General features: G+C 43.0%; 1 protein-coding gene across 1 annotated transcript in view; it reads left to right on the top strand.

The window, feature by feature from the left end:
• The first annotated feature begins 4,030 nt into the window (after positions 1 to 4,030).
• Positions 4,031 to 24,091, top strand: part of NPL (N-acetylneuraminate pyruvate lyase) — a 33,300-nt gene continuing 13,239 nt past the window's right edge. The window contains exons 1-4 of the mRNA XM_082833823.1: positions 4,031 to 4,169; positions 13,681 to 13,754; positions 14,893 to 14,980; positions 18,042 to 18,099. Of these exons, the coding sequence (XP_082689949.1) occupies positions 4,102 to 4,169; positions 13,681 to 13,754; positions 14,893 to 14,980; positions 18,042 to 18,099 (288 nt within the window). The 5' untranslated portion in view covers positions 4,031 to 4,101. The remainder of the gene's footprint in view (positions 4,170 to 13,680; positions 13,755 to 14,892; positions 14,981 to 18,041; positions 18,100 to 24,091) is intronic.

Genomic DNA, 24,091 nt, shown 5'->3' with positions numbered 1-24,091 from the left:
GAGCTGGGAAATGGAGCCTGAGGAAGTGTGAACGCGACACCTTCCCGGCCCGGGCGAGTGTCTGTACAGGCGGGGTGGAGGGACCCACTCCCCTGGATTCTGTCCAGACCACAGAGCCGGGCCCTAAGGATCCTTCTTTCCAAATGATCAGAGGCAGCCGCTGGGGGGAAGAGAGTTTAGTGATTAAGTGTGATACAATCCCTTCATTTGATGGGAAATTGTATTTCTGCATTTTTGTTTGTTTGTTTAGGTTCTCTATTTGTTTCTTCCTTTCCAAGTATTAATATTTCTCTCTCGAGTGATTCCTCATGCCCAGAGCTGCATCCTCCTCCTCCACCTTCCCCAGAGATTTTTTTTTTTTAACTTTTCCCTTTTAAGAGAATTTGACTTAGGCAACCTGAATTCTTTGCACTAAGGGTTCTTGTCTGTGGATAAAGGTGTAAGATTTCGAGAGTAATAGGCCCTGCCCAAGTGTTTCAGTAGTAACATTCTAAATTCACATTAAGCCTTAGGCTGGAGAACATTCTATTTGTGGGTTTTTTTGTTGTTGTTTTTGTTTTTTGCGGTACGCGGGCCTCTCACTGTTGCGGCCTCTTCCGTTGCGGAGCACAGGCTCCGGACGCGCAGGCCCAGCGGCCATGGCTCACGGGCCCAGCCGCTACGGGGCACGTGGGATCTTCCCGGACCTGGGCAAGAACCCGTGTCCCCGGCATCGGCAGGCGGACTCTCAACCACTGCGCCACCAGGGAAGCCCTCTATTTGTTTTTGATATAAACTATGACGAATTTGAAAGCATAACATTACCCAGTTTTTATTTAAAACTCGAATTTACAAAATCTGGACCATTCTCAGTTACGGTGGTTGTGATTTTTTACCCCATCTCTTCCTGTAGCAGTTTCACAGTTTACAAAGCCAGCAGTCTTTGCTCGTTTACTTGGTGTGTTGCTCTGTGCAAAGACAGATTTTTGAAGCTGTTCTTGCCCCCTGATGGCTTACACTCTAGACGGACGAGCCAAAACTACCTTGCTGATATCTCTTATGTAAAGTTTTTAATGAAAAGCAAATGTTTGAGGGAATTCTGAAGAGTAAGAAGTTAGTTTCATTTAGGGCATCAGAGAATGTTCTCTAGTTTTTAAGGTGAGTTCTGAAAGTTGGTTATACTGAAGGAGCTGAAGTGGGAGATGTTGCCATTCCGGGTGGGAGAGCCGGACAAGCCAGCACAAGGTAGGTAGCAGTGGGGACCAACTGGGCTAGTGCACTTCAGGTGTGAAGACATCTGTATGGAGACCCAGACCATGGAATTTGGTATTTGTCCTGTGGAAGCCAGGAAGAAGTTAACTGGCCTTTTTCCGGCAGGGCAAAAGCAAGATCAGAAATGTCTGAGCTACTGGGCGGTTACTCTGGCATCCTGACTATTTTGAAGAAGAGAGTTGAGATTAGGACAGTGACTCCCAGGCCCCATATCTTTAACCAATCAAGCTGTATTTAAGTGCACTTAATTTGAGATATATGGATATCTATATCTATCTATCTATCTGCCAGTCCAAGCTTTTGACCATCCTAAGAATATCCTTGTAACTGCTCTAAATATGAAAGAAATGCAGCCAAAAGCACAAGAATATGGAAATCTAGGGTGTACAGCCTAGTACTTTTCAATTTAGGAGACTTTTAATGTGGAACCTAGCTCTCTGGACTCTTATCACTTGAACTTTCTTGAGTCCCTACGGGCCCCTTGGACATGGAGTTGTGCCCAATGGTCTAGATAAGAGGTAACAAAGGGTGAGTTAGGAGAGGGGCAGTAAGGCGGGAGAGAAGGATTGCAGGGAAAGAAGATAACAGTTGGAACTGAAATGACTTAGACTCTGAATAGAAAAGAGTAGCCAGGGTTGGGGAGGGGGGTACCAGTGGAGCTGAGATGACAGGAAAGAGTGTGCTGATAAAGGAATGCTACTTCTAATGTCCTGTGGTCAGCAGACAAGACTTCATGGAGGGGACTGAACCTGTACTTACTATGTGCCTGGCACTGCTATTAATCATTCTACAAGAATTAAGTACTTTAATTCTCTCAGCAACCCTGTGAAATATGATGCTTGTTATCCCCATTTACAGAAGGGGAAACTGAAGCACAGAGAGGTTAAATAACAGTCCCAAAGTCACCCAGCTGGTAAGTGATGGAGCCAAGATATAGGCCCAGGAAGTCTGTCTCCAGAGCTGGTGCTCTAACCCCTCTACTGTAAGGAGCAAAGGAAGAAATTGTTTAGAAGACCAGGTGGCAGGTTCGCTTTGGGCTCTCGAGTTGAGGTGCATGCAGGAAGGCCAAGGGAAGATGCGCAGCGGGCACAACATCAACCTCATTTGATGCTCAGACCTTCCTCTGGGGTAGACTGGGCCTGTGTTATTGGCCTTGCATTTTCCCCATGGGCCAGGTGATTACATTTCTCTTCCAAAACTTCCAACAGGAGTTAGTCTCATCTTCAAACTAGGAAAAGTCAGAGAAACCCTAGTATCCTATATATCTGTTAAGGTTCCCCTTTATTGCCCTTCAGTACAGAGCAAAGCTACTTGAAGGATTTGGGCTTAATTTCAGGAGCAAGCCTCACCAGGGATGTATCTGTTTATAAGGGGAGGTATCATCGTTGGCCTTTCACAAAAGCAATAAGTTTTGCCACACTGTACCCTTTCATGTTTTTGTCCTTGTTCTGCCCTGTTTCTAGCTTCAAGGGCTCACCTGAGCCAGGACTCTTGGGAGATACAGAAAAAGTAGAAGGAATGATCTCTACTCTGGAAGTTTATACTCCTATTTGGGGAGATGAGATTAACAGTTATAAAGAACAAACAAAATGAGATAGTTCATAATTATTACATTATGTGGGTAAGATGTAAGTTGCTAGTGGGCATTTGTGTTTTTAAATGTGCCAGGGACCTCAGAACTATAATATACCCTCTCTTGTATTTTCTCTAAGCCAAACATCTTTTGTACAATTGTCACCAAATACTGTCTGATTATATTTTATTTTCTTCTTCAATTGTTAGACTTTGCATTTGTGGCTTCGAATTTTCATGTCCTACAGCTCAAAAAACAACAATTCTTCTATAACTAGTTAAGTGGCAGAGCTGTGGGTTGAACCAGGCAGTCTGCCTATGGAATGCAGGCTATTAACCAGGATGCTCTGTTGCCTCTCATTGCCCGTTGTGGGCAGCTTCTTGGCTTTTTTTACGCTGGTTGTGGACAGGTACACTCTCTGCCAGGTGGTGAGGGATGCTTTTGCCTCAAATGAGTGTTGCCAGGTTCACTGTCTCAGAAGCGATCTCCCCATCTGTGGAAGTCGTCATCAAGCTACAATCTGAACACCTCATTCAATCACCCATATATTCATCACTTTTTAATTGAACACGAGATTTCCAGCAAACCACTCAGTGCAGAGAAAACAAAGGCAAATGAAATCTGTTTCCTGTCCTGGGGGAGCTTGGTCTAGTGGGGGAGAGGTGAATAAATGTTTGTGATGCGATTTACTAGAGCTAGGAAAAAACAGGGGAAAACTGGTCAAAACCAGCATATGAAAGGATAGTTAGGTAAATCTGAAGATAGTCTTGTAGATCACACTGAAGCCTTAAGTACTGATTTTAGGGGAGATTCTTGCTTAACAGTATGAAGGTATGGAAAGAGATAAGAATGTCTCTTTTCTCCTGACCATATTTCAACTTGAGCAATAAGTAATTTTTTATATATTCAACCTCGCTGAGTTAGTTCATATTCTTGCTTCTGCTGTTATTCGCCCCTGCTCTCTGAGGTTTCAGATTGCCTCAGTCATCCATGTAGATAAAACAGGAGGCCTTTCCAATGGTATTTTCCCAGAACATTGCTCTCTTCTTGTCTCCAAATCTCCTGTCTTTAAAATATAGTTTCCTTCTCTATAAAATGAAGCTGTCACATTTTACATTCTTCTCATTTGCTCTGTGTGTTTGTATACTTGTAAGCATTTTTCACAGTTCGAAACTTTGTGGGAACAGACTTTGCCCCGGAGTTTTATCATTAATTGACATTCCTAGAAGAAGGAGAGGAATTACGCTGTATGTTTTCCAGACTTTTTCAGCAGCTCAATGGCCTCCCCGAAGAAGAAACTTCAAGGTCTTGTTGCTGCGACCATCACGCCAATGACTGAGCATGGGTAACTATGGTTTGGGACTAAAGGGATCTCCCTCCACCCCAATGGTCAGAAGGTCTCTATAGCAGCGGTCGATTAGACTCTGCAGCTTCTGCCCCTGCACTGTCTCTGACCCCAAGTCAGACAAGAGGTCTCTATATCACAAACAGTGCAGAAGGAGACGAGGTAAGATACGGCAGCTTGCCTTCCTCCCAGTGTCTGTAGCCCCACAAAGCAAAATCTTGCATTTCAGCAGAGCCCTGGCCTTCCCAAATAAGGCCAGTGGAGTTGGGTGAGGAGAATCTCATTTTAGCAGGATTTGATATCAAGTTCTGGCCTCTAGATCCTGTCTCTAGACTGTCCGTGGACGTGATGAAATTGTCCTACCGTGAGGAAAGTGGGGAAGGTAGCTGCCAGACGGCCCCCTAGGCATGTCTTACAGCCACATTTCAACATTGGTTAAATGTTTGGGAGCTTGCAAGAGGGCGGTAACAGCAGATGATTGCTGAGAAATTGTTACCCAAACAAGCATTTTCCAGTGAATATTATGGCGGTCCCTTTGCTGGCACTAGCAGTTAGTGGTCATGTGCCCCGGGCGTCCATGAGCAACATATAACTACCCCCTGGACATTGCCATTGATAAGTTGGGGATTCATCCAGCATCTGGATCTAAGTGTTTTAACCTGTTAGAGGAGTCAGTTTGCCAAAACAGTCAGAATTCTGGCTTCTTCAAGCTTCTCCTTTCTTCCTCTATAAAACTTAAATGTAGTCATACCTACGTCATGGAGTTGTGAGTATTAAAATGGGATGGTCCATATAATAGTGTTTAGCACGGGGGCAGTATGTGCTTAGGTCAATAAGTTTGAATTGCTATTGTGGCATAAGAAGTAAACAGAAGATGAGGTATTTAAGGTATCTTTAATAAGGCTTTTACATTTTTGGTCTTCTGTTACTGAATTTTGTGAACCTTAACCCTACCCCTTTAAAGTAGATGAAATTTCTTATGACTTTTACCATTCTCATTCAAAGTTGACCGTATCACAGTTTTCCTTGAGATCATTGGAGTTCAAGACTTCTGGCTTCTAAGATTCTTGAAAAATCACATCTTTACTCGGTCTAAATAAAATTCTTGCTGAGATGGCATGTAAATCATTCAATGGTTAATAGCAATTTTTTTTTTTCTGTTGCTTCTCCATTTCCACAAGCCCTAAGAAAGACTAAAGTCAGCTCCTCCTCAATGTGTCAGCCACCTGTTGGGCAGATAAAACAGAAGGCATGTGATTGTATGAGCAGACAGGATTTACTTCCTGTTATGGAGTAAGATCCTGTTTGCAAGCTCAAAACACTACATCTGGTTGATGCTACTTTAACCGTTTTAATCAGACCCCTCTTAGCCTAGAAGTGGCTTCTTCTAAGTCTTGTTTGTTCATCTGGGACCTGCGGAGTGTCACTGTGCTTTCTCTATCCTGCCATTTTTCTGGGACACCAGGACCCACGCATATTAGATATAACTAAAACGACTCTGCTTTACCGGATCCTTCTCTGTTTGCCAAATACCTCTGGCCCTGTTGCCTCCATTACACAATTTCCTCTTTCTTCATGAATTCTCTTCTCTTCTAGGACCCTCACTTTCCTAAGGTGTGAAATAAAAATAAAAATGCATATTTTTTATTAAGGGCCTTGTACGAATTTAAATTAAATCAAAATGTGTGTCAGTACATGGCACATAGTAGACATGTAAGTTTTGTTAGTTCCCTTTTCTCTCCATCTTTCTGCTCCATCCAAACATTCCTATAGGTATGAAGCAGGTTTGCAGCACCCACCAATAGCAGGTAGCCATTAACCCACTTGCCCACAAGGGAATCTGCATTTCTGACATGTTTCTAAGAGACAGGACAGAAAGAAGAGCCACATGGAATCTAACACCTGGAAATTCTGCCTGGGGACCAGCCATCATAGGAGTTTTCCTAACCTGGCTCTTAGAGTAAACCATGACCTCCGTAATTCAGAATGGCTGAACATTTTTTCTTCATAATTCTAATGATTCAACTCTGAATATAAGTTGATGTCCTAGAGTGGGAAAGTTGTCAGCAAAAACATGGTTAAAAAGATTTTAGTTAGAGTGTCTGGGTTCTTGACCCCCAGCTTTGATACTACTAGCTGTCTGACCCTGGGGAGCTCTTGTCAACTTGTAAATTTCTCTCATTTTTTATGAAGAGACAGAGTTCAACCACATTATCTCTAAGGCCCATTCAAATGCTAAGAGTCTGAAGTCCTCTGATGTTAAATATTATTAGGGATATTGTGGTGACCTCCATTAAGTAAGAATGCCTGAGTACCTGCAACTCCAATCTGTCCTCCACACTGTAGTCCAGTCCTCATAAATAAATCTAATCATTTGTTAGATTTACTCTTTAAGAGTCTGAATTCCCTTTTGTCTAAGCTTTGCTACTCGTACAGACCATGGACCATTAGCTCCAGCATCACGTAGGAACTTGCTAGAAATGCAGAAACTCAGGCACTGCTACATACCACTGAACCAGAACCTGCATTTTAACGGTGTCCCTGGATGATTCTTTAGCACATAAAAGTCTGGGATGAACTGGTCTGAAGGTTAAAGCCCAGGAGCCTGGGCTGACATAGGAAGTCCTTTACAGTCTACATTTCCTGCCACGTTTTGATTTCCCCAAACACCTCATCCCCTTTCTTCCCTCTGTGCCTTTACACATTGTTTCCTCTGCCTTTTTCTACGTCACCCTCTCCATTCTCTGCTCCAATTGAATACATCTATTCATCCGTCAAAACCATCCTCTGGTGATTCTTCCCCATTTTCCATAGAAAGCATTATAGAGTCCTTCCTCTGTGGTCCCACAGTATCCTGTGCCTACCTTTTCACATTACATCACAATTATTTATGAGAGTTATTACAATAACTGTTTGTTACATGCCTGTCTCTCCCAACAGGCTATGAGCTGCTTAACCTTATGCAGATATTTATTGGGTACCAGACCATACACAGGGACTGAGCACGTATCTTATTTATCTTTGTATCTTCAGCATCTAACACAGTGTGTGGTAAATTTGGTTATTTCATGAGTGAATAATTTTGTTATTTCATGGGGAAAGGAAGCTAATACTGATTGGCTAAAGATTATGTGTCAGTCTTCATGCTGGGCATTTTAATGGACATATTCCACTTAAATCTTGACAGCAACTCAGTGAGAGAGAGCTGTTATCTCTATTTTTGCAGTTGATGAAACCAAGATCCTAAAGATTAACACATAGCTGGAAAGGAAGGTCTATCTCTACCCATCCCAACTCACATCTTTTTCTACACTAGAGTGAAAAACTTTTGCTTTCCTTAGTTGTTTCAAAAAATCACTTTCCTTTGGGTACATTCACAGTCGTTAGAACAGAAAGTCCATTTCAGATTGGCCAAAACGTCTAGAAAAAAGTTGTGTTTTCTCCCTCAAATGCCCTTGACTTCACCATGGGAATCTTCACAACACCCTCTAGTAACAACAAACCTGTTACCCAACCAGTCAGAAAGGGCCTGGCCTGCTGGATGCGGAGTTGTATAGATTATTGTCTTTGTCACTATTCTGGGAGACTAAATGACCCAGATTTCCAGAACAGGATGTTTTCTACCTCTGGCAAGGTGGGGTAGGTATTGTCCCTGCATGCTTCTCTGCCAAAGGAATTTTGAAGTAACCAAGTAGTTATTTTGCCAGAAAGGGCACATAACTTGCATCTGATTTTGAATGGTGAACTATACATATAATAGCCAAAGAGATAGAACATCAGATTTTCTGATATGCATGCCAGCTCATGCCAGTTATGAAAGAACCTGTCCTGTTGACTCGTGTTCTCAAATAAAGTGAAAGTCTTTCACCGTGTGTGATGCACCAGGAGAAGAAATGTACAGCAGTAGGGATTTTTCTCTGAAAAGCTGCTTCAGAAAAATTCTATTATCCATATACGCTAAGAGAAGAGATATAATCTACATGTAGTTTCACCATTCACCTGCTCTAGGCCTCAATTTGTGGCAAAGATCATTTGATAAACGTCCCCCCCCTTACATAGTTTGGAAGTAAACTAAATTTCCAAGAATAGAGGCTTAGCTAAATTAATTATGTTCTTCCATACAATGAAATGCTGTGCAGCCAGTAAAGTAACAATATCTGAGAATGTGGGAAAATATCCAATTTGGAATGCTAAGTGAAAAAAATATTACAGTACTATGTACAATATGACTACATTTATTTAAGAAAATACTATATTGTGTATTTGTGAATAGAAAAATATCAAACTAATGAGAGTAATAATCTCTAGGGAGATCCTGAGTGTTTTTTTTTTTCTCTTTTATTGTGTGTACTTTCTGAAATATATAGCTTCTGTAATATGAAAAAAGATAAGTACTTTTATTTTTAAAAAATCGTGGTACTAAGACAAAGAATCTGAACCAATGAAAACTGAAATTAAGACATTACATTGGAGTTAAGTATGATGGTCCCGTAGTTAAGACTTCCCTGATGGGCCCGTAGTTAAGACTTTGCGCTTCCAAGGCAGGGGGCGCAGGTTCAATCCCTGGTGGAGGAACTAAGATCCCATATGCCATGCGGCATGGCCAAAGAAGAAGAACAACAACAAAAAACAAAACTAAAGCGTTAAAAATCTGTTCACGTTTGCAAAACAAAAAGTATGAGAATGTCTACAGCAAGCATGGAGTTTGGTTCTGGGCCACTCTCCCCACAGGTGCTAAGAGGTGTTTGTAGCACTCACGAAGGAAGAGATGAGGCAGTGGAAAGCCAGTGGAGCCTTTCCAAGTGAACTGGCCTATGCCATCTCTCACCTTCCAGGAGCAACAAGCCCCAAACGGCCAGCCAGTGGGGAGAATAATTACCCAATCTCATTCTTTCCACTCTCTGTGGTGACTGCCCAATAACTGGTTCAGTGCCTGCAAGAATGAACATAAACCCAGGCACCCTAGGGAGGTAGCGTAGGGTGGGAAAATAGGGAAGGGAGCAAAGTCTCCAGAGAGAATTAGCATCCTCTTGCCACCCTAGCCCTGCTGTTTGGGGTGCCTTTGTGACAAATATGGTAACACCTCTGGGTGATTTCCCTGGGCCCATTTGTGACTGGAGCCCTGAGCATCTTCTGTCAAGGGCTGCAAACCTCGCACCTACAGTCAGGCAGGTATCTGAAATCCCTGAGGTGACCCGGGGGGCTTCTGTGCCTCCAAAGCAGACAGCCACTGGTCTTCCCAGCCAGTTGGTACTGTATGGAAATGCGGGCCTGGCCTTGTTAGATCATCGGGTTTTCTTTTTTTTATTATCTAAGTTACAGGTGTACAATATAGTGATTCACAGTTTTTAAAGGTTACACTCCATTTATAGTTATTATAAAATATTGGCTATATTCCCCTTGTACAATGTATCCTTATAGCTTATTTTATACCTAATAGTTTGTACCTCTTAACCCCCTAACCCTAAATTGCCCCTCTCCCCTTCCCTCTTCCAACCGGTAACCACTAGTTTGTTTTCTGTATCTGCGAGTATTCTTTTTTTTGGGTTATATTCACTAGTTTGTTATATTTTTTAGATTCCACATGTAAGTGCTATCATACAGTATTTGTCTTTCTCTGCCTGACTTATTTCACTTAGCGTAATGCCCTCCAAGTCCATCTGTGTGGCTGCAAATGGCAACATTTCGTTCTTTCTTATGGATGAGTGGTATTCCATTGTATATATATCACATCTTCTTTATCCATTCATCTGTTAATGGACACAGCTTGCTTCCGTATCTTGGCAATTGTAAATAATGCTGCTGTGAACATTAGGGTGCATGCATCTTTTCAAATTAGTGTTTTTGTCTTTTTCAGGTATATACCCAGGAGTGGAATTGCTAGGTCATATGGTAGTTCTATTTTTAGTTTTTTTGAGAAACCCCATACTGTTTTCCATAGTGGATGCACGAATTTACATTCCCACCAACAGTGTACAAGGGTTCCTTTTTCTCCACGTCCTTGCCAACATTTATGTTCTTATTGATGATAGCCATTCTGACAGGTGTGAGGTGATATCTCATTGTGGTTTTGATTTGCATTTCCCTTGTCTGGCTTTTCAAACAAAGGTTTTGTTTTTTTTTTAACATGAAAAGAAATGTTAACGTTGTGAAAGTCAAACAAAACACATTTAGGAGCCATCCCTTTTCAACCTCTGATCTCTGTAAGGAGATTTGGTAGTTCCAAAAGACCATAAGTCCAAAGACATTGTGGGGGGCTCTGCCACTGCCCCAGAATTCCGCCATTAGTGCCACTCCTAAAGGCTAGGGACATTTTATAAGAAAAAGCAAACTGCTTTCTTGAAGGAATAGATGATGTATCACCATTAGCACCCCTAACCTGAGTGGAATTATCATAGCTGTCATCCAGCAAGGCCTAAAGGAGTGGGGGAGAGGGGGTGAGTGTAGACAAAAGCACTGCTACACTGACGCCATAAAATAGCGTGGAGTTCTCTGAGGAAGGAGAAGGAGCTGGAGGGTTCACATGCTGGCCTAGATCTGCCTGAGGGTGTGGCCAGCTCTCTAGAAGGAGGACACCAGAGTAGGGCCAGACAAATAGCCGCTCTCAATACAGTCAGAGGGAAAGAGGATCATAGGATTTCACCCTATTTATTCCCGATCCACCTTGTCCTTGAAGTCTCCTTCCCAGCCTCCCTAAGTGGAATTATCAGTCCCCTGCTGAACCTCTATACTTTCTAACCAGTCACAGCCTTTGTTGTATTTTTCTCAATATTTTAGTTATTTATATATGCTATTTTCTTTGCTCAGTTAATATGGTAGTGAAATGTAAACACAACCTGCAAGTGTGGAGATAATCTGCTTTTAAAGCAGAGATTATGGGTGTTTCATCATCATTGTAAATTCCTGCATCACGGCTCCTTCACTAGCCTTTGTTGAGTGTTTGTGCTGTGCCAGGTGCAGATGAGAGATTGTAAGGTATAAAAGGCACAGTTCTTACCTTCAGGAAGTTCTTGCTCCAGACTGGAGGGTGGGCATAAACAGTTTACAAAATGATGTTCATGATAATAGAGATATGCACTTTGCTGAGGGTGTGAGGAATTTGTCACTGAGGAATAATAACAGCAATAATGATTGAGCCTTTAACTGAAGCCAGGTGCAGTGCTGAGCACTTGTGCTGGACTGGCCGATAGAGCGCCACTTGGTAGTCCTTGCTGAGTTTAGAGTCCACTTTGGGGATATACACATGCACCCCAAAAGACTAAATGTCTTCCTTAAGGACTTCTTTAAATGGAAACAAGCTCTCTAGCTTCCCTTTCCAAATAAGAAAACATTAGATTAAACCAAAAGAAAGCACATCAGAGTGAGTACGGTGCCTACCAGGCCTCAATCATCTGGAGCTCTGCAGGCTCCTCCTTGCTGAAGAGGCCAGGCCTGCTCTCAGTGTCTCAGTATGTGGCCAGGGTGGGACTGGGGAGGTGTCAAGACTTCAGTGAAAGTGTGCAGGAGCCACTGCGTTTGAATCTGTGACTCCAACACAAGCTATTGCCCAGAGGCTTTATTTCCAGTTTCCAATCTGCGATTGGGAAGTTCCTTGCATGAGTAGATGGACATCATTGGTCAAAACCAAAGTTAGTGTCACACAAACAAAGCCCCAGCGAATCGTTCCTGCATCTCAGGGCTTGTTCCAAGCGGGGAAGAGCTGATGGAAGCAGCGAGGGGCTAGTGTGGTGTAAAGGTGTGGTTCCAAGTGGTCAGAAATATCTGAGGCAGAGAGATTTCAAGAAGTTGAGCGGCTCAAGCTGACCTAAATGAAGGTCCTGAGGTGGATTGTCTAGGCAGCTAACTCCCCCATCTTGGAGTCTTACTCAGTGAGACTGATAAGCGAAGATTTGGCATTTGAGCAAGTGGGACAGGGAGGGGCAGTGTTATGATATTTCAGGCATGAGCCATTATGGAGAGAGTTTGCTCCCCTTGCAGGCCTTTTAACTACATTAAAACCTACTTTTTCCCAAGTGGCAGCTTGGACTAGTTGTCTTTTGAGTGTTGTGGGCAGTGGTTGCCTATCCATTCTTTGCTTTTATCTCTATTGTTCCTATTCCCTTTGACATATACAGTTTGATGTCTTTGTTTTCTATATGCATCAGCTATTTTGGTTCCATTTTGTTTTTTAAGGAATACAGTAAGTAGAGATGAAAAGAATGTTAATAAGGTTAAAATTACATTAGGATTCTCTGGCCCCGCTGACTAAAATGCAAAAGTACTAGCCAACTAGTACTGAGTGTTCTTGGCAACCACGCATTCTGCAACATTTAACACACTTGCCCCGCCATTTTCCTTTGTATTTTCCTTCTCATCCTCCCCACCTGTATTTTTTTTTAATAAATTTTTTTAAAAATTTATTTATTTTTGGCTACATTGAGCCTTTGTTGCTGCGTGCAGGCTTTCTCTAGGTGCGGTGAGTGGGGGCTGCTCTTCGTTGCGGTGCACGGGCTTCTCATTGCAGTGGCTTCTCTTTTTGTAGAGCACGGGCTGTAGGCACGCGGGCTTCAGTAGTTGTGGTTCGCGGGCTCTAGAGCGCAGGCTCAGTAGTTGTGGCACACGGACTTAGTGGCTTCGCGGCATGTGGGATCTTCCTGGACCAGGGATCGAACCTGTGTCCCCTGCATTGGCAGGCGGATTCTTAACCACAGCGCCACCAGGGAAGTCCCCCCACCTGTATTTTGATTGAGAACAGGTCACTTTATCTGATCTGTGAGTCAGTTTCTAGATTTTTAAACTCAATATGATTTTAAGCATCAGATCTTTGCAAGGTCAGTACTCTTCAAACGGCACAGTGCATGCAGATCACGTGGATATCTTGTTACAGTGCAGATTCTGACCAGGAGAACTGTGTGCGGCCTGGGACTCTTCATTTCCAACAAATTCCCCCAGTTGCTGATACTGCTGTTCCGCAGATAACACTTTGAAAGGCAAAGTGATGACAAAGTTCCTTTTCAACTATTATCCCCCTTCAGTTTAACACTAACACATATAAATGGCTTTAAGCCTTCATTTATTGTGACAAATATTAAGTGCTAAAATTCTTAAATTACTAAGTTTGAATTTTCTTATTTTGTAAGCCTAAGAAATGATTGCTTCTCGCCACATGGAAAATGTTAAGTTCTTGTTTAACCATGCCCTCAACCATCACTCTGCCCCCAAAGGGCAAAAGATAATTACTTTTTAAGTATTACTTGTGATGAAGTTTAAACATAAAACCTTTGTGGATAACTAATAGTGCTTTTCTCACATAAGTGAGGCACATAGGGCTGAGTAGAGAAACCACCAGACTCAAGGGAAGAAAAAAAACCCAAGCATTATTCAGAGCAGGCTAATAATTTCAGACTGGTTAGGTGGATTTGAATAACGATTAACACGAGAGAGCAGTTTATAATTGTGGGGATGAATTGAATAATCTAGAAAAGAATAAATACACATTTTTTTTCTAATTTTTTTTCTTTGTGTCTTTCAGAGAAATCAACTTCTCCGTCATTGGTCGGTATGTGGATTATCTTGTAGAAGAACAGGGAGTGAAGAATATCTTTGGTAAGTCATCTTTAGAGAGATACATATCTCTACATATCTATAGCTCAGTCCTTAGAAAGTAGCTGTCACCAGATTACTAGCTAGGAGGTCACAGTGTTATTGTGTCACAGGTTACGGTTGAGCCTGGCTAAGCCATGTAACATTTGTGGACTTTTAGTCTCATCAATTTTAGACCTAAAAGATGATCAAGAGATTATACAATTTGGTAGTGCACCTGAGATAGGCTGGGACCTGGGACCCTTTACTGGAGTGCTTACACCGGGACAAACGTCTCTGCGAGCAACAGACTACAAAGAAACTATTAGGGAGTAAAAATCACTACACACATGAGCAGTGGGGGCAGTTATGAACAATAAGATTCAAAAAGGCCGCAAGCCAGCTGCCACTTCTAAGGTACCGGGAGCATGCCGGGTACCGTGCGTGATCCCTGCACCCAGCAGCACCGAGGGGGTGGGTAGAACACCTAAGCTACGCCTCCTGCCCAACCCACAGGCCCGCCCCTGTTGTTACCCCTTTTAAGGAACCAGGTCGCCACCTTGGGGAGCGAGCAAGGACACCTCTTTCTTGTTCTCCCTCCCTCATGCTGCAGCAGGAACCTCAGTAAAGTCTTGCCTGAATTCTCATCTGGCCTCTTATCAATTTCTATTGATTAAAGAGTCCAGGGACCCAGGTCTATAGACAGAGGTCGTTTTAGATCTGTAGTACACACCATTGTCTTCATAAGTAACTGCCACCTATGACCACCTTGACATCCCAGTACTGAATGGTATTGGTTTTCCTGCCATTCAAGCCCAAATATAGAACTGCCTGGCGTGCTCGGAGATTTGCCTGAAACATGGGCAGTTACCTCTGTCTCCATTTAAAATACTCTCTGTCCCTGAAAACAATGAGATTTGTAAATTACAAGTCATACTTAACCTTCCCACTTCTTTTGACAAGGTGAGGGTGGAAAAAAAGGCTGAGTCTGAGGTGGAAATGGAAACATGGCATCACCCCACCCACCCAGATTCTGTCCTCTGGTGTTTCTCCATGTCCCTTCCTCTCGAGCAGGGATTTCTGCCCCTGCACTGCCAGCGTTGGTGCTGGAAGCACGAAAGGTATCGGTTGGTCCCGCTGACTGACTCTCTGTTTGGAACAGTGAATGGCACGACAGGAGAAGGCCTGTCCCTGAGCATCTCAGAGCGCTGCCGGGTCGCGGAGGAGTGGGTGACAGAAGGGAGGAACAAGTGAGTGGCTCCATCATGATAAACACATGCATCTGCGAGAGCTGCGTAGACACAGCTATACCCCAGGTGACACAGCCTCCCTGCTCTCCGACCACAAATCAGGCCTGAGGTCAGCTTGTGGAAAGAGGAGCTGAGGCAGAGGAGGGCCTTTCCCTTCCGTGTGGAAGGGCAGCCAGACACACCCGGCTCTCAGAGATCCCATCGGGAAACTGGGAACTGCCTCTTGTTTTAGCTACCAGGCCAGTCCCTCCGGTTCCCTGTCCTTGGCCTGAAGGGGTGTGGAGCAGGGCCCTGGCGTTCTATCAGCCTGTTGCTTCCTTACAGTTCTCTCTGCATGTGACTCAGCATGCTTTTTGTGGTGCTTCCTCTTGTAGTCTTAGGGAGCTTTCTGCATCCTCTAAACTTCAGCGAGTTAATGTATTTGGTTATAACACTCAGTCTGTGCCACGGTGAAACAAATAGGACAGCATCAATTCAGTAAGCACGGCAATTAACCAAGCTTGATTTGTGGTCTCTTCTGCACTGTTATGCATCGTGTGTTATGCACTGTGCTGGCGCTGGAGATATAAAACGGGATCTCTGCCCTCAGGTTGCTTACCATCCAGTGGAGATGTCAGACCATGAAAACTAACACTGATCCTTCCGATAAATAGTGTAAACAGGGATCAGAGAAGGGTGATTGACGGTGTCTTAGGTGGAGGCAAAGATTGGAGGTAAGTCTCAAGTGAGCCTGGAGCAGAGGTTGTCAGTGCAAAGCCGCTGCACACTTTGGGGACCCTTAAATGGCTTTAGAGCAAGTTGGATACTCTGAAATTATACGCCAAATGTGACTGCGTGTCCACATAGGCACTTTCTAGTGATCTTCAGTTTTCAGCTAATTTTCAGTCAGATCCTGGGCTTCAGACGTTTAAAGACCACAGGCAGAGTGAGGAAAGAAGAAGGCTAAGGGTAAACATCAAGAAAAGCACCAGAACCGGGAGGGATAGGGAAGTGGGCGCAGACAGAAGACCCTCAGAAGGGTCAGAGGGAGGTGAAGAGCAGATCCTGTCTGCTGGAAGGAAGGAAGGGTGCTTCAGAGAGCGTCGGGGGAGCGTGGAGATTAAGAGCAGGGCCTGCAGAGCCGGACTGCCTGAGTTGGGTCCTGAGTCTGCCTCTTAGTAGCTCTGTGAACTCAGGCAGCTCTTAAATGCCCTGTGCTTTGTCTGTGAAACAGGAATACTAATAGTACCTATCCTATGAGGCACTGGTGAGGATTCAGGCAGTGCCACACATATAGTACTAAGTATTATGTAAGAATTCACTGTAACTATTTGCAGTGGGTGCTGTGTTCATTATAACATTTGTTATAATCATTATTAGATGCTGTGAGAGTCAGTAGGATTGAGAAAGTAGGAAATGACCAGCTAACCTCAGAGAGAGCAGAGCCAGTTGGGTCATTGTCACAGAAGCAGCTGCCCTGAGGTTAGAATGCCGCAGACACATGGCAGGGGAACCAGTGAGGGTAGCTTATCCTCACCCCCAAAAATTTGCTGCTGAGGAGAAGGAGAGAAGGAATCATGGATTAGAGCAGAGGAAGCAAGATTAAAAGAAGGGTAGTTTTTTTTCTCTTAAAGCAGGGAAGTAATGAGCACGTTTCCGCGCTGAAAGGACAGTGCCATTGGAGAAGAGATTAAAGAGAGTGGAGAACTGATGCCTTTGATGGCAGGTCTCCACGGGGGCTTGAAATAAACCCAAATGTAAGCAGAGTAGCTTTGGGAGACAGCTAAGAAGCTGGGAGGAACGCATAGAAGGTAACACAGCTAAGCGCAGAGGTGAGGAGGAGAAGGGAGGGAGTCTGTGTGTGGAAGGATCTTTATCTTTGGTGTCTTGGAAGCGAGGACATCTGCCAAGAACAAGGGTTTGGGTGGAACTTAGAGCTTGAGGAGAAAGGTCAAGATTTGGAGCAGCCGCTGCAGTGACTAGGAAAGGGAAGTAAGTCATGGGGACCAGAGGCTGTCGGGACCCTCGTCCTCCTGAATTGGGAAATCACAAATTTGTGCTAAAGCCACAGACCCAGCAGCTGGGTGGAGCGGGGGAGGGAATGCATGACTGTTTTAACCTAAGCCAGGAGACAGGGGTAGTGAAAGGTTTAAGGAGGTCATGCAATAAAGCTGCTGGTGAGGGGAAAGCAGACCAGCCAGCCACCTTTTCTCCTCTCAGAAGTCTTCTGTTATCCTTAACAAATGCAGACCTGATCACAGCACTTCCCAGCTAGGTCCCATTTTACCGAAGACAGAAGAAGTCAAGAATCACAGGAGGACTCAATGCTTGGGCCTTAACGGGGATGTGGTGTCTCCATCCCATGAGGGCAGCATGTGTGTCACTCTGAGTCCCTGGAAGACTCGCCAGCATGACTGCATTCACAGCTGAGTTTTATTGATCCTACCCTCAGAAGACCAGTCTAAGTGTGGCCTCTTCCCACGGGGCCCCGTGGAGCACCTCCGAAGATGAACACTGAGGTCTCAGAGAAAACCTCACTCGTGGCCAAATTCTGAGGACACACCAGATAGGAAAAAACTTTTCACAGGGAATTCCTTTCTCGTATGGCTGGTTCCTGGTTGTACTCTTTGAAGAACCTCTTTGTTTTTATCTCCAACCAAAAATATCTCAGCTTTACACCTATTTTCATGCACATTGTCACCGTCAAATGCAGCATCTCTAACAATGCATAGTCAAAATAAGGTACTTGACTATTGATTGATTAATCAGTTATTGCTTTCAAAATCCTGTTGCTTATATACAGCAGAAACTAACACAACATTGTAAAGCAATTATACTCCAATAAAGATGTTAAAAAAAAAATCTTATTGCTTAGTTGAACCTTAAATTTTATTCCCTGGACATTTTTTTAAAAATCCCTGGTTAGATTAATTTTAAGTATACCACTGTAGAATTCAGTAGTCTTGAGATTGAAATTAGTCAGATATTAGCTCATTGCTAAAACCAGCACAAACCAAGGTAGCACAGCTCTTCCGTGTTACTATAAACTTCAAGTGATGCAACAGTGTTTTCTCTTTTGCAGGTTGGATCAGATAGTAATTCACGTGGGAGCACTGAGCTTGAAGGAGTCACAAGAACTGGTATGTATGTGGGTCCATCTGGGAGAGACCACTTGAGGGGCCTCCATCTTTATGCTTGAGTTAAAATCAATATCATTTTTGCTAAATATTGGATGCTGGAGAGTATAAGGTGTAGGACTGCAGGGAAGCCAACACAGAGCCACAAAGAGAGTAGCCCAAGGTGATAACTGCTGTAACAGAGCGTTTAATAGGAGACAGAGGCACCTCTTCTTTTGGGCAAAGTAAGGATGGCTGTGGAGCTACCTAGTTTGCAGGTAAGGAACAGAACTTGAGCCAACCTAAGTTTTCTCTAGGAAGTAAAAGGCAAGGCCATCTGCTGGGCATAAAGGAGATGGAAATGGGGTTCAGAAATGAGAAGTGGTAAAAACTGAGAATTGCTGCCTGGAGAATGGAAGAGAAAATTTAAACAGAAAAAGACTGTCCCCACCCATGTTTATAGCAGCACTGTTCATGAGGTCGAAGCAACCCAAATGCCCATGGACAGATGAATGGATAAAGAAAAGGTGGTATATACATACAATGGAATGTTATTCAGCCTTAAAAAGGAAGCAAATCCGTCTTGTCACATGCTACAATAGGGCTGAACCTCCTTGAAAACATTATGTTAAGTGAAGTAAGCCAGCCACTAAAAGACAAATACTATATTATTCTTCTTATACTATGAGGTATCTAAAGTAGTCAAATTCATAAAAACAGAATTAGAGTGAGTCCCGCTAGGGACTAGGGGGAGGGGGAAAGAAGAGTTGTTTAAGGGGTATAGAGTTTGTCGTCTGCGAAAAAGAAGCAGGCTGTAAAACAAAGAAATGCATTTATTAGGGGTCCTTTTTTAAAAGTTGACGTATAGTTGATGTGTTAGTTTCTGGTGTACAGCAGTGATTCAGTTTTATATTTATATATATATAGATACAGATATATAGATATATAGATTAAGCAGTTATTGCCTTCAAAATTCTGTTGCTTGGTTGAACCTTAAATTTTATTCCCTGGACATTTTTTTTTTTTTTTCGGTACGCGGGCCTCTCACTGTTGTGGCCTCTCCCGCTGCGGAGCACAGGCTCCGGACGCGCAGGCTCAGCTGCCATGGCTCATGGGCCCAGCCACTCCACGGCACGTGGGATCCTCCCGGACCGGGGCACGAACCCGCGTCCCCTGCATTGGCAGGCGGACTCTCAACCACTGCGCCACCAGGGAAGTCCCCTGGACATTTTTTAAAATCCCTGATTAGATTAACTTTTAGTAGACCACTGTAGAATTTAGTAGTCTTGAGATTGAGATTTTTTTTTTTTGGCTGCGTTGGGACTTCGTTGCTTCGTGGGCTTTTCTCTAGTTGTGGCAAGCGGGGGCTACTCTTCGTTGCGGTGTGCGGGCTTCTTATTGCAGTGGCTTCTCTTGTTGCGGAGCACGGGCTCTAGGCACGCAGGCTTAAGTAGTTGTGCTTGTGGACTCTAGAGCGCAGGCTCAGGAGTTGTGGCACATGGGCTTAGCTGCTCCACGGTGTGTGGGATCTTCCCAGACAACGGATCAAACCCGTGTCCCCTGCATTGGCAGGCGGATTCTTAACCACCGCACCGCCAGGGAAGTCACCGAGATTGAGATTAGGTATTAGCTAGCTATTAAAACCAGCATAAACCACAATAGTGCAGCCCTTCGTGTTACTATAAACTTCAAATGATGCAACAGTGTTTTCTCTTTTGCAGGATCAGATAGAGATATATATATATATATATATATATATATATATATTCGTTTTCAGATTCTTTTCCATTATAGGTTATTACAAGATATTGAATATAGTTCTCTGTGCTATATAGTAAGTCTTTGTTGTTCATTTTATATAAAGTAGTGTGAATCTGTTAATTCAGCATGGATGGGCCTAGAGAATATCATACTAAGTGAAGTCAGGCAGAGAAAGACAAATACCATATGACATCACTTATATGTGGAATCTAAAAAAATGATACCAATGAACTTATTTACAAAGCAGAAACAGACTCACAGACATAGAAAACACATTTATGGTTATTTGGAGTCTTAGAATTACAATTCAGGGAGCACAGATTCCAGCAACCACAGAACAGTGTCCCCTCTGGGAAACAAAAAGCAGGAGTTTTTAAAGGAAAACGGAGAAGCACACTTAGTTTCCAAAAGTTTTTTGTGAAGAGTTGTGACTGGAAGGTATGTATTCTTTTTTTTTTTTCCTGTTACAATTTATTGACTCATCAAGTGTGTTTCACTTGTTATCAGTAAAGGCACACTTCTGCACAGTTCCACCGGATGCCTTTCTAAACAGAGAGCTTCTTCTTTTTTTTTTTTTTAAGTCAGCAGGGTCAGCACAGTCACAGTTTAACAGGATGGAGCCCTTAAAGTATAAAATGGAGTTCCTGCCGACAGCTCCTTCCAAAACTTTCAGATCTGCAAGATGAAAAAGTTCTAGAGTTCTGTTTCACAACAATGTGAATATGCTTAACAGCAGTGAACTGTACACTTAAAAATGGCTAAGATGGTGAATTTTTTTTAATTTTTATTTTTTGGCCGCACTGCGTGGCTTGCGGGATCTCAGTTCCCCGACCAGGGACTGAACCCAGGCCACGGCAGTGAAAACCCGGAATCCTAACCACTAGGCCACCAGGGAACTCCCAGTGTTGTGTTTTTCTTGGTCACAATTTTGAAAAATAAATTTAAAAGTCATTAATTTTTTTAAAAGGATCACCCCAGTGGTGCTAAAAACCAACCAAAGTTGTAAGTCATAAATTTGTCATACCCACTCCACACAGGTGTGGAGATTTTCTTCTAGGTACACTTTTCAACCAGAACATAGGAACAAGAACACAAAGACTGGATTGCTCTGGGTTTAGAGATGAGCAGGTTAGGTGGAGTAATATTGTGGAGAGGGAGGAAGGAGTTAAAGTTGCTAGCAGAAAAGTAAACCATGTGGTAGTTTTGAGGTCTTTGTGAATCTAGTAAGAAAAGAAAGCACAAAGATGTTGTAGCTTGGACTGTCGACTGAAAAAAAATGTACAACCTAGAAGTTGAGAATTATGTTTTATTCAGCAGACTTACTGAGGACTTAAGCCTGGGATACAGCCACTCAGCAAGCTCTGAGGGACTGTTCCAAAGAGGTAAGGGAGGAGCCTGGATGTATAAGAGTTTTTGGCTGGAAAAAAAAAATATATATATAGTTGAACATCAAAAGATTATTGCTAATCATAAAAACACGCATCTCAAGTTAATGATTTTAGTGTTTTCTTGTATGGTAAGGTGCAAGAGATTGGGCTTATTGAAACCATTCCTTTGATATGCATGTTTTTCTCCATCCTGAGTTCCCCTTAGGTTGCACCGACCTGGTGCCTGCAGTGGCTGATGGCTGTTTGGCCGAAGCATCCTCTGTTTACTGAAATGGCAGGGACATTCTTTGTCCACATAACCATGTCCTCAGAATTTAGATATTCTAATTCCAAAGAGCGCAATGACTTGATCTAACCCCAACATCTGCTTGTGGGTTTTGTTTGATTCTGTTTCCTATTAATTGAATTTAGAAATGGAATGTATACTGTATACTTGCAAAACCGCAATTCAACACTCTTAGGCAAGCCACTAGGGAAGACGTTACTAGGTGATTGCTTAGTAAGCCTAGAATCAGAACTTGGAAACTTGATTTATCCTTTTTACACTTGATTTGTTCTTCTTAACAGTAGATCTTTCAACTATGGTAGTGTAAAGGAGGAAATTTTTTTTTTCCCTTCTCTTTTCAATTGCTTTCTTCTATGCGTCATGTGAGTTTTAAAATATTGTCATGTATGACATGACAGACAGTGTCAACCATGGGGTTCAACACTAGAATAGTATAAAGATAATCTTAGTATAGAGATAATCCCCTGCTATAGGGATAATCCCCTGCTGTGGGATAATCTTGCCAAGGAGACAGTAATATTGGCATCTGCTTAGACATAACAATCCATTGGATGATGCTTGAATGGGCACTGCCATCGACTGTCTCTGAAGTGGTTTCTTTTCCTTCCTTTCAGCTAAGGTTACCCTACTGCTCTTGTCCTAAACAAGGTGCTAAATAAATGATTCAAATATATCAATTCCAATCCTGTGTCAATAAAATCCTATCCAGTGTCTTGATTGTTCTTTGGACTATATCCCAATCTCTTTTTGACTCTCCTGCTTTACTTCTGCAGAAAGTTAATCACATCTATTAGATATAGATATCACTAGCTTAAGTCTCAGAGGAAAGCCGTTTTTCCCTTTTAGGTAGTGGGGCATGTTTCAAAGCAATCAACAACATCTACTGAGTCCTGCTATGTGCTCAGCACCATGACTGACCTGAACACACGAGTCAATAAGATCTGCCCTCTGCCCTCAGGGAATTCACTCTAGTTGGAGACCAGTAAGATACACAACTACCTCACAATGTGTTAGGTTTAAGTACTCTACTTGAAATAGATAAAAAATATTATGAGGGCCCAGTGGGAGGAAATGTTCATTTTTTTCTGAAGGAATGTGAGTAAATATCAGAAGAGTAGTGCAATGTATCTTCTGTGATATGTATAATCTTTTTCTTCTCAGCCTTTCTCAACTGCATTTCCAATCTGTAATATAAATTTTAAAATATGACTAATAGCTTTGGAGAGGAAAGACAGTATCATCCAGTGGGCTGAACACTAGAAGAGAAATGACATCTGCAAGTTTCTCTATAATTAACAGTTATAGTTTATCAAAATGAACTGCTCGGGCTTCCCTGGTGGCGCAGTGGTTGAGAGTCCGCCTGCCGATGCAGGGGACGCAGGTTCATGCCCCGGTCCGGGAAGATCCCACATGCCGCGGAGCGGCTGGGCCCGTGAGCCATGGCCACTGAGCCTGCACGTCCAGAGCCTGTGCTCCGCAACGGGAGAGGCCACAACAGTGAGAGGCCCGCGTACCGCAAAAAAAAAAAAAAAAAATGAACTGCTCATGTCTCCTTAGCAAGTTTTTTTTGTACTGACAAAGTCTGCAGAAGAATAAGATTAAATACACAGCTCACCTCCACCAGGGGTCTCTACTTTGCAACACCTGGGATTTTCCTGGTAATGACATTTATCATTAAATGTGGTAATTTTCCACTCTCTAGGGGTACATCGGTTGGCAAATTTGAAGAGTTTGTTGTTAACCTCTAGTATCTAAGCTGTAGGTGAATATAACAAATCGTTTACTCCAGGATGGTTGTGAAATTGTGATCTATAACAAGAAATAGATATTTGGTCTTTGTCCCATTTCTGGCACAGAGCTCCAAAACCCTCGAATTCCTGGAGATAAGAACAATAAAGGTGTCTCTTGTTATGTTAATGAGGTGACTTTTAGAAAGTACCTAAGGATGGGGGCTGGTTGCCAAGAGTACCAGGCATGAAAATTAGGGGTTGGAACTTTCAGTTAGAGTTGATGTGATCAACCCTATTTGAACCAATCCGCAATGGCCAATGATATAATCAATCATGCCTAGGTAGTAAAGCCTCCATGAAAACGCCAAAGGACAGATTTCAAAGAGCTTCCAGTTTTGTGAACTTGTGGAGATTTGGGGAGGGTGGTGCACTCGCACTGAGAGAAGACATGGAAGTGTTGTGCCCTTTCCCCATGCCTTGCCCTATGCATCTCTTCTATCTGGCTGTTCCTGAGTCATATCCTTTTATAAAAAGCCAGTAAGTAATCTCGTAAGTAAAATGTTTCCCTGAGTTCTGTGAGCCTCCCCAACAAATTAATTGACCGAAGGAGGGGGTTGTTGGAACCTCTAATTTATAGCCCATAGATCAGGAGCACAGGTGATAACCTGGCATTTGAAATGGGGGTAGGGAGCTAGTCTTGTAGGACTGAGCCCTTGACCTGTATCTCCAGATAGATAGTGTCAGAGTTGAGTTGAATTGTAAGAAACCCAGCTGGTGTTTGAGAATTGCCTTTTGAGGTGGAGAAAACCCCACATTCACACACATCAGAATTGTGACCAATGGTCTTCTTT

The sequence above is a fragment of the Leucopleurus acutus genome (assembly GCF_964270905.1).
Source record: "Leucopleurus acutus genome assembly, chromosome: 2".
In the NCBI taxonomy this organism is placed as follows: Eukaryota; Metazoa; Chordata; class Mammalia; order Artiodactyla; family Delphinidae; genus Leucopleurus; species Leucopleurus acutus.
Note: the sequence above shows the minus strand (reverse complement) of the source record. Positions and strands in the feature narration are given on the sequence as shown.